This window comes from Corylus avellana, chromosome 5 (assembly GCF_965113065.1).
Source record: "Corylus avellana chromosome 5, dhCorAvel1.hap1.2, whole genome shotgun sequence".
Lineage (NCBI taxonomy): Eukaryota > Viridiplantae > Streptophyta > Magnoliopsida > Fagales > Betulaceae > Corylus > Corylus avellana.
Genome location: NC_142494.1, coordinates 23460831 through 23477894, shown reverse-complemented (window position 1 = coordinate 23477894; position 17064 = coordinate 23460831). Strand labels below are relative to the sequence as shown.

The window sequence follows — 17064 nt, the reverse complement described above, 5'->3', positions numbered from 1 at the left end:
AAATTGCTCAGGCTATTTCTATTTAGAAAGGCACCCATGCTTCCCTATAGAAGAGGAGGCAGCCAATATTATCAGTTTTTGCGAGAATGGAAGTAAAATTCTCTGGGCTGAGCCAGGGTCCTGTGAAGGAGTCCAAAGAAATTTTACATTTGATGATTTCAAAAGGGAATACAAACGGTCAATTTTAGAAAAGCTAAAAGACTCAAGTGCTTACAATTCTAACCTGTCTTTTTTAGTAAGATTTATAGCTTTTATGACTTCTAAGTTAGAGAAATGTTTGGTTTTCATACAAGAGATGAGCAAATTTACTATTGAATGTCGGATCACATCTGGGTTTTATGAATTCAATGGTGAATTTGCACAAGAAATGGATGTGTCGAGCTTATCTTTTTTAAGTTAAAAAATAAAGGCTAAAGCTTATAGCATCTAACTTATGCTAGTATGCTCCTAGCAGGTCTTGACTATATAATTGTTGCTCGTTGACAAATATATTTTTGGTTCTTTTTTTCTTCTTTGGCAAAATGCAACAAATATTTTTTTGGTTCTTTTTCCCTTCTTTGGCAAAATGCAAGCCGATAGATTCTCTGTTACTGTCGACGGATGGATTTGCTTTTTGCCATGAGTCCACCTAGCCAGTTCCATTTAGTTGGTCCATACAATAGGGGATAGCATCCAAGGTTGGTTATTGAATCCAAAAATAACAAAACATTGGTAAATGTTATCATTTGGAAATATAATTTCGGGGTTGACATTCAACAATTTGGTTTCTGACAAAAAGAGGTAGTCTTAGATTGAATCAAGTTCCTCGGCAATTTCTCTGAAGGTGGTTTGGTACTCTAATTTTAAATATTTTTAATTTTGGTTTGAAATTTATATATACGTTTGACTGTTGAGAGATAACTACTGGAAATCTTGATCCCTCTAAATTTTGGATTAGGATCCCCTCCAATTGTGAGTAATTGGAGAATCTCATTTTTTGAGATCTTAGTCATTCAAAGCATCTAAGAGTCTAAAACATCTAGGAATACAAAACTCAAAAATAAACTCAACACACTTGATTATAAATAATAAAAACATTTATTTATTTGTTTTTTTTTTAAAAAAATAATAATTGGAGGAGAAGCCACCCCATGGGGCGGCTCGCCACCGCCGTGCGGCCATCCCATGGGTGGTTGGGGGTGGCCGCAGCAGATCTGGAAGTGGTGCGCGGCCACCCCATGGCCAAGGGGTGGCCTCGCGCCACCCCCAGAAGCCCATCATGGCCACCCCCAACAGATCTAGGGGTGGCGCGCAACCACCCCCAGAAGGCCATGGGGTGGTCGTGCGGCCACCCCCAGCAGATCTGGGGGTGGCGCGCGACCACCCCTAGAACGCTTGCGCGGCCACCCCATGGCCTTCTGGGGTGGCGCGAGGTCACCCCATGGTGCAGGGGTGGCCTTGCACAGCCACCTCATGGCCTAGGGGTGGCCTCGCGCCACCCCCAGCAGATCTGGGGGTGGCGCGCAACCACCCCCAGAAGGCCTAGGGTGGCCGCGCCCACCCCTAGGCCATGGGATGGGCGCACGCCGCCCCCAGATGGGTGGCTCTGGGCTGAGCCGCCCCTTGTTTTTTTTTTTCATTTTTTTTTTTAAATTAATTAATTTTTTAAATTTAAATTTGATATAAAATCCTATGTGGTTGTGTTTCTGTTTGAGTTTTGAGATTGAAATATTTTGAACTCTTAAATTCATCTAAGGGTTGAGATTAGAGAAAATGAGATTCTCATTTTCCTCTTGAGGGGATCCTGATCTATTTCTAAATTTTTACTTCTGACAATAACCCTTAAAAGACTGAATTGTTGACACGGACTAAATCGGTAATTGTGCAAAAACAGTCGGGCTTGATATGGCTCGCTTCCTTGGCCTTCAGCTTTATAGCTTGGCGTAAATGCTTTTTCTTACTGATGCGCTCTCTCTCTCTCTCTCTAATTTTTTGGGACATGAAATGCGGGCCGACCTTGTGATCGGGTTAATTTAGTTGAGTACGAATATCAACCCAACCCATTTAGCAGGCCCAAGTTTATAGCTTGCAGACTGCTGATATGAAATTAATTCATATCGGATGAATTCGGCATGGATACAGGAATTCATTTGTAGTTCTCCCCAAGAACTACAGATGAATTCAGCATCATATGCAGAAGTTTCATGGGAAACATTCCTGTTCTTTGCAAGTTACTTAGATAATATCCAGTTACTTATATTGAAGGGGTATTTTTATCTTTTTACTTTTTGATTGAAAAAAAATACCCCTTTAATATAACTAACTAGATATTATTCAGTTCAAATGAAATAGAGAGGATCTTAATTCTCTTTGCAAGAAAAGGAATGAACAATAGAATAGTGTAAGAAGGGGCCGCGTGACTTGATAAAAATAATACCCGACATTCAAATGAAAGGGTAGGTCTCATGCATGCTACAATTCTGTCCATGGATTCCACAACACATCTCAAGAAAAGTGAGAGAAAACCATTATAGGGGCCGAAGGGAAGAAAGGGAAAGAAAGACCAAGCAATTGGAAACCATCCCCCAACCAGTCTAAGAAGTATGGCCATCTTCCGCAGCAGTTTCAAAGGTTTCACCAGCAACAAGCTCTGGGACTTCATCTTCTTCTTCTTCTTCTTGCTTTGGCTGTGCACCAGCAGGTTGCTGCCTTTGAAACTGCTCCGCAAGCTTCTTTAGGTTCTCCAAGTTATCTGGCCCTGGAAAATTCAAGCCCATAGGGGACATTGGCAAGTTAGTCCCCACTAGATTGAGATAGAAAACACCAACAAATTCACTTCCAAAGCCCATAGAATTAGAGTTTCTTTCAAGACTGCTAGAAAAATGTAATCCTTGGGTTAAAATTGCTTCATATCCAGAATTTAATCACTCAAAGATCAGCCCCGGAATATGTATATATTATATTACTCTTTATTAAGTCATTGGCAATCTTTGTTTGAATCACATAAGTCTATTTGTAGAAAGAGTTGACATCAGCAGAAATAAAATTGTTGGGTTCATCGAAGGTGGAAAAGAGCCGGTCATCAAAGACTATAAATAATGTTTGGGACATCTAATGCCAGGATGTTGGGCAACAGTATATGCACATATGAATTAACCCAGGGACAATTTTTTTGGCTTACAAAAGCTTTGTAATTTATATATATATAATAAAAGGGCCTCCTGAGGACTAAATCTGGCGTTTCATTCGACAAGTGTGCATCATTCATGCAAAGAGAATTCATCAATTGGGACAAAAGTATGATGATTTGATTTTACTCCAAATGAAAGGCGAATAGACAGGGAGGTAATTTGTAGTTATACCTACCCACAGTGAGCCAATTTGTAATTTTACTTATTTTTTTATCCTAAGGTCTCAAGAAATTCTGGCCTCTAACCAAATACCAACATGGAACTAAATGAGTAACATTAAGGCTTGAGCGTAAGGAGAATAGACGTGATGATATCATACCTAGTTGGTTGATGAGCCCTGGGAGAAGATCTTGCAATTCTGAAATACAACAAATTCAATTCTTAGTTCCTGTCCATCGAAAGATATTAAAGAAGTAGAAGTGCAACAGTGACAATCAGCAACAAAATTGTAATGCCAAGAACCATCTCTTTAAAAGAGTCCCAAAATCCGGTTAGGGCCTACTATATGACATGAATGGAAAGCTGGGAATGCTTAAACATAAAGTTAAAAGAGCCCCAGCAACACTACTAAAATTAAATGAACCAGCTCCTATCTCAGCAACCCATGTTAGACCACATCTTCAAATAGTTAAGAATACAGAAAAAGCCGAAGAAAAAAAGACAACAAAAAAGAACAAGCATGCTAGAAAGGGGAAAAAATGAAATGGGAAAATACTTTTTGTTTGAGGAGAACCAGTAACAACCCAAGTGTTTGCAGCAATGGAAGCTTGAACTGGGATGAAAGATAAAAGAATTATTAGTCATCGGTTGCCAAAAACGAAAGCAATAAAAAAAAATTGATGGGATAAAATGCTGAGAAAATTAAGATTAGTAGATCAACCTTTGGGATTAAGAAACTGGATGACTGCATCATCCTTGAAAATGTTAACTTCTTCAATGGCAGGGATGGTGTTCACCCCAACCCTTTTCAAGGTACTCTGAAGCCTTTTATCATCAGTGGTCGTGGCTTTGTGAACAGCCTTCTTCTTTCTAAGTTTCAAAGAACAAATCATACTCAATTAAAAACAAAAAGCAACCGACCAAAACATCATGACATCAAACTAAAGATTTCCAAAAAGAACTCAAACCCATCAAAAGAAAAAGAAAACATCTTTCGGAGAAACAAGAAAGAATCTCATCTCAGACCTTCGCATGCTTCCTTTTCCACCAGTGCGAACGGCACCGGCCATCTTCATGAGCCTCTCCCGATTCATCTGCATATGGAAAATGCTATATGAGCAATACTAGTACTACTTTCAGTCAAACAAACACAACGAAAGTGCCACCAGTAAACTGAAACCGAGACCCTTATACTCAGAAACGGGATACACAATGAAAGGTACCTTTGCAAAGCCGGAAAATGAAACGGAGACGAGAAGCACCAAATGCCGGCGAGAGAGTGAGTGATAGAGCTAAATTGGTAACCCTTGGTACCCTGCCTGCCTGCCCCCTCCGATACCCAATGAGCTTCTTTATAACAACTTCGAGTTAGGTCTATTTATGTACTGTTCGAGCGGGGTTTTTTTATTTATTTAATTATTATTATTATTATTATTATTATTATTATTATAGCAATTTAGCAAATAAGAAAAGGGTATAAGAAAACAAAAATCCAAAAGATAATGGATTCTTTGACGACAAACCTAAACGGAAAATACAGTGTTAAAAATAAAAATAATCAATAGGAAAATGAGAAGAAAAAAAAAAACTCAATTTTTTTTTTTTTTTGGTATATTTTGCTAAAAGTTTACAATGCGGTTTCTAGAGCAGGCCAAAACACTGGTCTGGTTGAAGCAACAACAACTGAGTGGATGTCGTTACTTCCATACAACAGTCGTCGAAGAGGAAAATGAGAACCAATATTTGAATAATTTTAGAAGTTACTCTTATGTCACTCTTGTATCATTCTAAGAATGGTGTGACTTTTAAAATTACAATTTGATCAAAATTCAATAATAATCAATCACAAGATCAATGGTAATTTTAAAAGCCACATCATTCTTTGAGTGACACAAAAGTAACTTCTATCATTACTCCCGATCATTAGTTGCAAAAGTCTACCTAACAAGATAAAATCACATAAGAACATGGAGATTATAACCCACTTAAAATAATAATAATAATAATAAAGACAAAAATAAAAAAAACAGCCGCATCCGTAAAGAGATGCGATAATGAGATGTCGCATAAGGAGTAATGATATAAGAATGACCAAAGTCCTCCTAAATGTAATGTAGCATTTAAACTACCGATAGATCAAAATTTAATAATAATCATCTTAAATTTAATGATAATTTTAAAAATCACATCACATTTTACTCGTCACATGAGGCACACACACGTGTATTATTTGTTAATACCCATCAACATGTCAAGTTAGGCCCAGCTTGTGATTTGGCTACAATGCCACATATTAGTGGCCCCGGCCTGACTCTGTGGATAACCACAAGGATCCATGCAAGCCCAACCTAGCCATTTCCTAAAACAGAGAAGAAAATAAAAAAAAAAAACATGTGGCGGTGAAGAAAACTTCCGCTGCGAATGGTGGTGTTCTCCGGCGATCCACCACCGAAAAAAAAAAAAAAAATGCGCACGCCATGATGCAAGATGCTACAAATATTTCAGTAACTTCATTTTACACATTTCCTTGTCGTAAAAGGAAGGGTTCAAATTGTAGCATATTTTCCAGGGGTATGAAATCAGGGTTGGCTCCAAATACATGAAAGCGAGTAGTCAAAGAGCTCTCGCCCTGTTGGACCAATGCCTGACCATGAATCATATCAAGCAAATTCAATCCCAAGTTACGGTTTCAGGCACCCTTTCGGATCCTCAAGCCGCTAGCAAGATTATCTCCTTCTGCGCATTGTCCGACCGCGGCGACTTGAACCACGCCTACCAACTCTTTCACCGTCTACCGCAGCGAACCACATTCGTTTGGAACACCATGGTCAGAGCTTTTGCGGAGAGAAATGAACCCATTAAAGCTTTGTCTCTGTATATGAATATGCTTGAGAGTGGCCTCTTACCAAACAACTACACCTTCTCTTTCGTCCTTAGAGCTTGTGCTGGCCTCTCTGATATCTCCTTGGGTTTAACGCTTCATTCCCAAGTCGTCAGGTTGGGCTGGGAATCCTATGACTTTGTGCAGAACGGGTTGATCCATTTGTATGCGACTTGTAACTGCATGGACTCTGCTCGTAAATTGTTTGATGCGAGCGTAAACCGAGACGTCATTACGTGGACAGCTTTGGTTAATGGGTACGTGAAGGCTGGACTAGTTGTGGTTGCACGGGAGTTGTTTGATCAAATGCCGGAGAAGAATACGGTTTCTTGGAGTGCGATGATTACTGGGTATGCACAGGTTGGCTTGTTCAAAGAGGCTTTGGAGCTTTTTAAGGATATGCAGGTTTCTGGGTTTCGACCAAATCATGCTGGCATTGTGGGTGCACTCACTGCGTGTGCTTTTCTTGGCGCATTGGATCATGGAAGGTGGATACATGCATATGTGGATAGAAATGGGATGGAATTAGATAGGGTGTTGGGCAGTGCTCTCATTGACATGTATGCAAAGTGCGGGTGTATTGAAACTGCTCGTAGTTTGTTTGATAAGATGCCAACAAGAGATGTTTTTGCCTTTACTTCATTGATTTCAGGCCTAGCAAATCATGGTCAGAGTGCAAGTGCGATTGAGTTGTTTGTTAGGATGAAGAATGAAGGAGTTGTACCTAATGAAGTTACATTTATATGCGTCTTAAGCGCATGCAGTCGAATGGGGCTAGTGGATGAAGGGCTGAGAATTTTCTATAGCATGAGTCAGGATTATGGGATCAAGCCAGGGGTCCAACACTATGGGTGTTTGGTAGATCTCTTTGGAAGAGCTGGAATGTTAGAAGAGGCAAAGAAGGTAGTGAGGGAGATGCCAATGAAACCAGACTCGTATGTATTGGGTGCATTGCTCAATGCTTGTAGAGTTCATGGAGATGTTGAGTTGGGTAGAGAAACGGTTGAGCACTTGGTGCAGCAGAGTCTAGACCATGGTGGGGTTCATGTTCTTCTTTCCAACATGTATGCTTCTGCTAACAAGTGGGATGATGTGGCAAAAGTAAGGAAGGTAATGGAAGAGAAAAAGGTAAGAAAGGTGCCAGGATGTAGCTTGATTGAAGTGGATGGTGTGGTTTGTGAATTTGTAGCTGGGGATCGGTCGCATCTGCTCATGGAGGAGATCATCTTATTGTCACTTGCCATTGACAAGCACTTGAAGTTTCTTTGGTGTGATTATGACGATGATGATGATAAGATAAATGAATAAGTGAACTTCTAGCTGAGAGTTGGTAAATACAAAGCTGGTGTTAGGAAGCAAGTTCTTGCTTTACAGTTGAACTGTTATGTTGCTCTAGATTATTTTTCTAGTTCAACTCGGTCGTCTGCATTGCTAAGGTAAGCCCTTTTACATGCTTTCTCAAATTTGTAAGTTTTTACTTGCATGAATTTGATATGTTGATTAGTAACTGTTTTTACATACTTTACTTTTCCCTTTGTACCGTCATTATTATATTTCTGAAAGGAAAATGGTACTCTCTCTCTTTCTCATTGAATACTTGTGTTGTGAAGGTGGTGAGCCCCATGTTGATCGGGGATCTGGATCTCTATTACTTAAGCTCGGGTTGGTGTTGGTGTTTGGATAAGGAATTATTAGAAGTATCAACTTTAAATTTTATTCATGAAATGAAGAGGATCATTGTCCTTGCACCACGACGAAACAAGAGAATGAAAGGCCGCTTTGCATTGGAAGCTTTTTACCCTCCCCGTAATGATGCCTTTGTTATCTTTGGAGAGCATAGAAGCTTGCTTCTCTTTATGTTTGTCAAATTAAAGTTTCAGAGGGCAATGAAAGCTCCAATATGGTGAAAGGAATCCACCATAGTTGTCGCATAATTTAAATCGCTTTTGGTTGTTTAGGTGTCATTAAGTTCTCTTTAATTCTATGAAATTGACGTAATGGAAAGCCTAATCCTAATTAATTAATTATCCGACTCTTGAAACAATTTAAATAAGACTATTAAAAAATTAAAGACTTTTAGAATCTTGAATACTTAAGAGGCATACCATTGGCATTAACAACTATGCTAGTGAGTGACAAGACGCACAATCAAAATAGGCCGCGTTTAGAATACAAGGCCGCACCATTTTGATTGGCGACAATCACCAGGGATGATAGCATTTCCTGTGCTTTTATTTCAATTCTTCTTTGTAGACGGTGGAGATACATCTGTCAGGCTATTCTAAAATTTCTTCAGATCTCTATCTTTATAATTGAATTAAATAGTAGAGATTTTGTCATATAAATATTTATTATTTTATCATTTATCAAGTTATAAATGTTAATAATATATGATAAGTAATAAAATGATAAATACTTAATATGACAAAACATTTGCCATTAGTACTGCAATGCTCAAGGCTCTCAAGATCTAATAAATAAAAAATAAAAATCTCTCAAAACTTCACTTTCATCCTTATTCATTAGTATAGGGACTTTAAGTTGTTCAAGCCATTCTCAAAGCACTAGTGAAATCCCAAACTTTCAATATAATTTTTTCTTCTACGCGATACAGAGGGAGAAGGGGTACCAGCACACAAAGCTCCGCATTGTTTTCACCAAAAAGAACAGAAAAATACTCACCCTTATCAAATCACTAATTCCTATACCGTATCTGGAACCTACATAAATGTCGCAATAATCAGGGCAGAATCTTACCAATAAACAGAATTTCCTCTCAAAGTTTTACTTTCATATCCTACATTCCCAACAGGCAATTCCCAAAATTCAGTAGGCATAAGAACTTGTTCATGTTTGGCATGGCAATCCAGAAATTTGGAACATATAAGCAAAAGTAGCTCTACACTCGGGAGAAATGGAAAATAGCACAGTATCACCACTACAGAGGAAAATAGCAAACTTGAAATTGGATATCAAATCCACTACAAAATTAAACCAGGAGGAACTTATCACTAAAAAGACTTGAGATCAAACTTATTTCAAATTTCTTCCAACTGAGTTATACTATCATAAACATATTGGGCATTATGTTACCAATAAAGAGAATTGTCTCTCAAAATTTCCCTTCCATATCCTACATTCCCAAATTCGAATCTTGTTTGGTTTAACCTTCCCCAGCAGCTAGTGATCATTCCCATGTCTTACACTCACCTCACTGGTAGGCAGGACCATTCCACTTCCTTGGCCCGCAAGAGAGGGAATTCATCAATTTTGCTCATTAAAGCTCAATATTTACACCATACTTAACAAAAGTAGGCAGGACCATTCCACTTCCTTTGCCCGCAAGAGAGGGAATTCATCAATTTTGCCCGTTAAAACCCAGTATTTAACCCATACTTAACAACAGTGTTGCAATGTTTACAGCAAGTAACAACTGAATAGAGCCAACCAACTAAGATCATATAGATTGTCATTACCAAATGATCCCCTCTCCTACCCCCTCCCTCGATTAAGTTTTGGGGATCAGATCAAAGTTAAATACAAGAGGTCATTGATCTCCAAATCTTGGAACTCCTACAAAAGGAATGGTAAAGCACAGAACTTTTTTTTTGTGTGCCTATTTGCCCACGGCCACACCCTTGCAATACCCATAGGTATACTACACATTCTAATACTTACTAATCCTAGGATGAATAAACATGCAAAGAAATTGACCTTACTACCACAACATTCTTATTCCAGCTGTTTCTTGAATAACAGTCCTTTAATCCATGTACCATAGCATTTACCTAAATCACTTCAAGAGGCTTCCGAACTTTTTCTCAGTCAGGAAGTCTCCCCCTCCCAACCACTACATGATGTTCACAAATTAATCGCAAGAAGCTCAGAAAGGCTTTGTCCCCTGAACCCAACCTAGCATGGCAGGATCAGTCAACCCTAAAAGTCCACTCTGGTCAAAGCCAAAAGATAAAATAATAATTTAACACACTTATTCAACAAACATAACCCACAAATTACCAGTTATCCTGAAACACAAAGTAATTCTATGTATGCATGCATATGCACGTATATATGTATGTATAAAGTTGGTAAGCGGAATTAGAGATGGTTGAATCAAAACTTTATAAAATTCTCTCTTAAGAAAGCAGTATGAATATTCCATCCACAACATTCCATTGTATTCTATGTACACACTGGTAGAGCTATAAGGTACACCTGGTGTATCGCAACATTCTAAAGGAAAAAGAAAAAGAGGCTTCCAAGTCCAAGTCCAGGTCCAGGTACTTATTACTTTTTGGGTTTCATTGTTAAATCACCACTTGTCCAACTTTAACAGAGTCACCCACTATTTGATTTGAACCAATGACTCATAGAGAGAAACAAATGGAGTCTATCAAATGGATATATTATGAAAGGTGGTTCACAATTCGGCAGGCACAAGAACTTGTATATTTGCAATCCGGAAACATGGAACATGTAAGCAAAAATAGCTCCACACTCGGAAGAAAAAGTACAAAAAACAGCAAGTTATTCGTAGTCTTAACATAGGACGCGATTATCACCATCATAGAAGAAAATAGCGAATTTGAAATTGGAGATCAAATCAACTACAAAATTAAACCAAGAGGAACATATCAAATTGATTCAATTATAGAATCCTAACAGTAAAATCATCAGAAATTTAAGAAATTGGGAGATGAATAAATAAACCGCATAAAAGATCACAGAGTATTAGAATATAGATCATATATAGGACAATTTTAAGATAATTTTAAGATGTAAACTGACAAATACAGACAACAAAAGTTACCACTTGTTCTTTTAATAATAAACCTTGACAATCCAAACTAGTCCCATAGGCTTCATCAACCCCAAATTTTATTAACTTAAGTACCACTCTCATACCACTTGCTTGACCGGTTCAGGCGCAGAATCGGCGGCCGGAATCTTCACGTATCCCATCTTCTTAGGGTTGGCGTCGTCATCGTCGTCGTCTTCGTCATCGTCGGAATAGGGAGAGCCATAGCGGCTGTCGTAGAAGCGGTTGGCGAAGAGGGACCAGGCCAGGTACATGGTGGCGGCGGTGAGAGCCCCACAGCCGACGCCTAATAGCAGAGCCACCACCACGCTCAGAATGTCCTTGGTGCGCTCCCGGAGCGAGCTGAAGTCGAAGTCGTAGGAGGAGGAGGGCAGGTACTTATTCAATCCCGATGGCTCGATCTGGTCACGCGGGGCCTCGTGTCGGGCCGGGAATAGGAAGATCTCGGAGGGGAAGGACCGGTCGTGGACGGGCCTAGGGTTGAAGCGGCTGATCTCCGTGACGACGGTGACGAAACCCGATGCGGAAGGGTTTTGCTTGAAGGAGAAGGAGTAGGAGGAGATGACGAGCGTCTTGCAGGGCCTGGCGCTGGCTGAGATTGTCAGGACTGCGAGGATTGCCAACTGGAGGAGGAGGAGACGCTGAGTCAACGACGCCATCGCCGTGGATTGTCTTTGTTTTGCTTTTGCGGTGATGAAGACGAAGAATGGGTTTGAGAATTTGGGGGTCACGAGACTTTTGTTTTGCTTGGTCTCTTCTCTTGGGCCTCAGCGTCAATGTAACTTTGGAATATTTGTAACTGTAGCTGCCTATTTATATCTTATTACCATTCATACCCATGGCGTGAGCTGTTGACGTGGCATCATCTTATTGGACCTTAAAAAAACAATTATTTTTTTTAAGTGTCCATCCAATCAATGGAACATCAGCCGAATGGAAACTGGAAAGCCTTTCACCGAATCGAGTATCCCTTTATCCTGATTACTTTTATTTCAGTAATATTATTTTTTACATTTATTTAGAAAAATATTAAGTGTTTTTTTAATGTTTTTTACAATTGTAATATATGACTTTTAAAATTATTTTTGAATTTAATATTATTATTATTAAATTTTAATCTATTAGTGATTTTAAAAATCACATTATAGTTGAAAGGACATCAGAAAAACATTAAAAAAATATATAACATTTTACATTTATTTATTATAGATATTTTTAAATAAGTATTTTCTCTGCTGTTGCATATCTACAGATAGAGCATTTTGACATGTAAATCGCACGATGCACGTTGTCGTGCACCTAGCAAGGCCGCTGATGTTGTTTTTTAGATTTTTTTTTTTTTTTTTTGGGTGTGGATAAGGCTTAAGAGAAAGGTCACTGTTGGGCATCTTACGTGGAGAAAAGAAAAGCATACATTGCCAGCACAACATGACAACAATAAATGGAAGCTCAATTATGGAAGCACATGTGGTAATCAATACAAACTCAAAATGGGCCAAACATTTAAAGCAAAAAGAGCCTTTAGGTCAGAAGCCCAATCCAACCAACATTGAATTTTATTTTTTATTTTTTGAGTCATCGTCAAACAGGGGCCCACTTGATTATGAAGGCCAAAATTTTCTTGCGTGTAATCAAAAATTAGCATGGACCAAATGGATGATTAATTCAAAGTGCACCATTTAAGTACATGGTGCATTTAGAGATCATATCTACTCATGGTGGCACGCCTATCTCTACACCTATCCACTAATCTTCTATAGTTATGTTTATATATATATAGCGTAGGCCAAATGAGAACATGAATTAGTGGTAAATGTTCTTCAAGTTGAATACTTTATGGTTTGTAAAGACCTAAGTAATTGTTATAGAACACCTGTAGGACAAAGTTGGAGGCTTTTTACGGTAATTAGTGAAGTTTGGCTTCAAATACTATAAAAAGCATAAACGACAAAGTCACAATAGTTGAGTAGTGTTACAGTATATTATGGAGTTCTAGAATTATAGCCACAGTTAAAGAATATCATTGACTTACAGTTAAAGACTATCACTGAGTTACACTTAAAGACTATCACTGAATTATAGTTGAAGTCTAACTATAGTTAAAAATTATCACTTATCTAACATAGTTAGAGTAGAAATCTATTTGTATTCGACGTAATTCTTCTATAAATAGAAATATGTTATATTGTAAACAACACTCAAAAAATAAGAGCATAATATTATAGCCTTAAAACACGTATTTTCGAATTATTAGTTTCTATAAGTTACCAAAAATAAATAGTCGGTAGAGATGCTCTTAAATTCTTAATCTATCTTTTTTCCTTCACATATTTACAAGTTAAAAGTTCACTTGCATATGATGTTCATCTTGAGTAGTAGTTTGAGAATATTTTATTATTTTAAAAATGAAAATAATAATAATAATAATAATAATCAAAGTCCCTCAAACTGCATGGTGTGGTTGGTGATATTGGGCCTACTGTTTGAAAGTACGAGACAACGGCAAAGAGAGAGTCCCGTCGCCGTAACCCAAATAGAAATGGGCGTTGTGAGGCCGAGACAGCGATACAAGGGGACGAATAAAGGAAGAAATGCTTATAGGCGAAGGAAGCGATTGCTTTCAGGAGTTGGGTCCCCTTCGTCTCTCTCTATCTCTCCCTCTCTCTCTCTCTCTCCCTGATTGATCGTTTTGTTCAGAGGAAAAATTAGATTTAGGGAGTTTCAGCAGAGGAGAAATCAAATTAAGCAAATGGGAGTGCTGTCGAACAAGATCGGGAGGGACAAACTGAAACCTGGGGATCACATCTACTCCTGGAGGCACGCCTATCTCTACGCCCACCACGGTCACACGCTTTCTCATTCTTCTCATTCTTTTGTTTTTATATTTTTGTTTATCATTCGTGCATTTGCTTCGTTGACAAATTGATGATGATAGATAGGATCTGTTTTTTTGTTTCTGGGTTTTTTTTATGCAAATTGTTGGATCACTTTTTGATTTCTGAATCGTCTTGTTGGACTAAAATGTGACTTGGAATCTGGTAGTATGCCTTTTTTTGGTTCAATCAAGCTTCGAGTATCCTGCTGGCTGGTTTCAATTGGTGAAAATGATCATTGTCTCATATTTCTCGTTACTATAATTTAATGGAATTTACTATTCGATTTCCAATTTCGTTTCTGGGGACCCACTTCTCCATTGTTTGAGTAAAGATAAAAAAAAAAGTAAATAAAAAAAAAAAAAAAGGCAAACTTTGCCGAATTAGAAATTACGTGGCTCTCATAGATTCGGTGCTATATTTTCAAGGTGTCTTGTCTTCTTCTTTAACTTAGAATTCATTTTGTGCAGTAAAATTGCAACTCTGTGAAGTTAATTATTCCTCTAACAGCCACTTAGGTTCTGAAAATAACAAATTTAGGTTATATGGTATGAGGGGCTCTTGGAATCGGGGCCAGTATTTACAAATGGAATGTTGAAACCCCTGCCTGATGCTTAATTACAACTATCTAGACCTAGTCATTCTAGAGTTAAAAGGTTTTCTTTTTTTGATACAATGTTTGTGATCCTCTTTTCTTGGAAATTATTTTCTACATCAAGAATCCATTTGTAGTTTGCTTGTTGATGTATTGTTTTATTTTTTATTTTTTTATTTTAGAAGTTTCAGGTAATATAGTGAGTGGATTAGAATACTCCATTGATCAGTTTCATGGGGCTGATTTCTACTTTGACGGGGATGAGTTATGACACATACAAGACTATCTCCTTATATGTAGGCTGTATGCTATCATAATTTTGTGTGGAATTGATGAGAAGGGGAGTTATAATGCTTTGCTTGAACAATGCCATGTATGAGTTACAAGCTAAAATCATCCATTTAGCATAAGATGCAGATGGCAATCTAGGAGTACACTGTCATCATAATTTTGTTTGATAGGGAGTTAATCATTAGATGATAAATACCCATTATGCTTTGCCAGCAACTGGATCTCTGTCGAGCAGAGTGTAAGAGATCAGATGGAAATGGGAGGGCAGCAATCTAGGGGGTACAAAATGATTGATGGTTTTAATGATAGTATTTCATACAAATAGGATTCAAGCATAGAGTTGCTTTTGGGAGATTTATGTAAATGCAATTCAATTTTTTTTTTTTTTGCAATTCTATAGATCCTTTACATTTTAATTTCTATCATTAACGTGAGAAATCACGCCTTATGAAGCGGAGGTTACTAATTCAAATCTCTCATTCCCCTCATTTTGAGGCCAATTACTCTTTTTTTTAAAAAAAAAAAAAATCAATAACGCTAGTTCTCTTTTTTATGGTCTTGTTTACTTTCATTGCATTCCCCAAGCCTCTTCTAGTACCAAAAAGATGAGATTACTAGCGGAGGCAATATGTAAAGTGGTAAATATTCTTCAAGTTGAATACTTTCTAAGACCCTAGTAATTTTAAGAACATAAGGCAAAGTTGCAAGCTTTTACATCATGGTTTTAACAAAAGCTTGGCTTTAAATACGAAAGAAAACAGAAAGGAAGAAATCACAATAGTTGAGTAGTGTCAAGACTTACCCAAGAAAAGAAGTGGCATTGTCAATTCCTTTTTTTAAAGGAAAAAATATTTAGTGAGAAAACATGTATTAGAACACCCAAGTGTCATGTACAGAATTATGCTTTGCCACTTTACATTCTTTTTTTTGTTTGCACTTTCACATCTTAACTTTCTTTTCTTTGCATATTTACTTGTGAAAAGTTCATTTGATCAGCTATAGTAAGAATCTTAGTAACACTTTGCCAACCTTTCTACCCTTTGACAACAGGGATATATGTCGGAGAGGAAAGTGTTATACACTTTACGCGGGGTGGAGGCCAGGAAATCGGAACAGGAACCGTGCTAGACCGCCTCCTTGTGAGCTCATCAGCTTCCCATCCTACGGATAATCCATGTCCAAAATGTGGTGATCAATCAAAGGTTGATGGAGTCATCTCTTCCTGTCTAGATTGTTTTCTTTCAGGTGGAGCTCTCTACCTCTTTGAGTACAGTGTCAACCCGGCTGTCTTTCTTGCCAAACCTCGTGGAGGTACCTGCACTCTTGCTATGTCCGACCCACCAGAAGATGTTATTCACCGTGCTTCTTATCTCCTCCAAAATGGCTTTGGTATCTATCATATTTTCAATAACAACTGCGAGGACTTTGCAATATACTGCAAAACAGGTTTGCTTGTGTTCACTAGCATCAGTGTCGGCCGGAGTGGGCAGGCAGCATCCCTTCTTGCTGCTACTAGTGCTATCCTATCTTCACCGCTTCGATTTCTTACTACCAGTGTTAGCGGTCTGGCCGCCGTCGGTTACGGCATGTACTGTGTCAGCCGTCTGGTTTCTGATATGGGAGTACGCCGTGATGTCAAAAAAGTTCCGGTGGAGAGTCTTGTTTCCTGCTCTGCCTCTGGCGTACAAGAGCCAGAAGCCGTAGCTGAGATAGTGGAGAGTGTTGTTTCCTGCTCTGCCTCTGTCATAAATGAGTCAGAAGGCTCGACTAAGATGGTTAAGGAAGAGTAACCTTTCGACATGGACAGAAATTCTGTGGTTTGCATGGATGTTGCACTAATTTGATTATTATAGGGGACAGCATAGGATTGTTTGCTTTTGTTTGCTGCCATTGTTCATTGTTGTCATGCTAAATATGTAAATTGACTTGACATTTGACACAATTGTTATTTTTTTATATTTAAGTTCCCACATCGTGGATGGCATTTGTTTGGAAAGTATTTGAGGCTATTTTTGTTTTCAGGTTATATTTTTTAGAGCATCTCAAGCACTTAATGGTTATTTTAGCCACTCAAAATCAACTTTTTAAGTATAGCTACTACTTTTTTCACAATGAACAATATACTTTATTTAAATATTTTTTTATTATAAATAGAGTAGAGAGAGAGGGGGGGAGAGGGAGAGAGAAGAGAAAGGAGAAAGAAAGAATAAAAAATATTTAAAATGTGCTATAGTGAACTTTCAAATTGCACCAAAATTGTTAAATTTAACTTAAAA

The 17064-nt window shown here is 38.1% G+C and overlaps 4 protein-coding genes across 4 annotated transcripts; 2 read left to right on the top strand and 2 right to left on the bottom strand.

Moving 5' to 3' along the window:
* Positions 1 to 2376: 2376 nt before the first annotated feature.
* Positions 2377 to 4687, bottom strand: LOC132181210 (nascent polypeptide-associated complex subunit beta). The gene is made up of 6 exons (XM_059594327.2): positions 4553 to 4687; positions 4356 to 4423; positions 4051 to 4199; positions 3886 to 3942; positions 3490 to 3528; positions 2377 to 2737 (listed from the first exon to the last, which is right to left on the bottom strand). The coding sequence occupies exons 2-6, from the start codon at positions 4421 to 4423 to the stop codon at positions 2574 to 2576; spliced, it is 477 nt and encodes a 158-aa protein (XP_059450310.2). The 5' UTR covers positions 4553 to 4687; the 3' UTR covers positions 2377 to 2573.
* A 1050-nt stretch (positions 4688 to 5737) lies between these two features.
* On the top strand, positions 5738 to 8162 carry LOC132181462 (pentatricopeptide repeat-containing protein At5g66520). The gene is made up of 2 exons (XM_059594694.2): positions 5738 to 7646; positions 7821 to 8162. The coding sequence occupies exon 1, from the start codon at positions 5929 to 5931 to the stop codon at positions 7516 to 7518; it is 1590 nt and encodes a 529-aa protein (XP_059450677.2). The 5' UTR covers positions 5738 to 5928; the 3' UTR covers positions 7519 to 7646; positions 7821 to 8162.
* Positions 8163 to 10939: 2777 nt separating this feature from the next.
* LOC132181426 (uncharacterized) lies at positions 10940 to 11801 on the bottom strand. Its single transcript, XM_059594634.2, has one exon. The coding sequence runs from the start codon at positions 11686 to 11688 to the stop codon at positions 11110 to 11112; it is 579 nt and encodes a 192-aa protein (XP_059450617.1). The 5' UTR covers positions 11689 to 11801; the 3' UTR covers positions 10940 to 11109.
* A 1771-nt stretch (positions 11802 to 13572) lies between these two features.
* LOC132180913 (NC domain-containing protein-like protein) lies at positions 13573 to 16807 on the top strand. The gene is made up of 2 exons (XM_059593906.2): positions 13573 to 13872; positions 15839 to 16807. The coding sequence occupies exons 1-2, from the start codon at positions 13779 to 13781 to the stop codon at positions 16576 to 16578; spliced, it is 834 nt and encodes a 277-aa protein (XP_059449889.2). The 5' UTR covers positions 13573 to 13778; the 3' UTR covers positions 16579 to 16807.
* Positions 16808 to 17064: the final 257 nt, after the last annotated feature.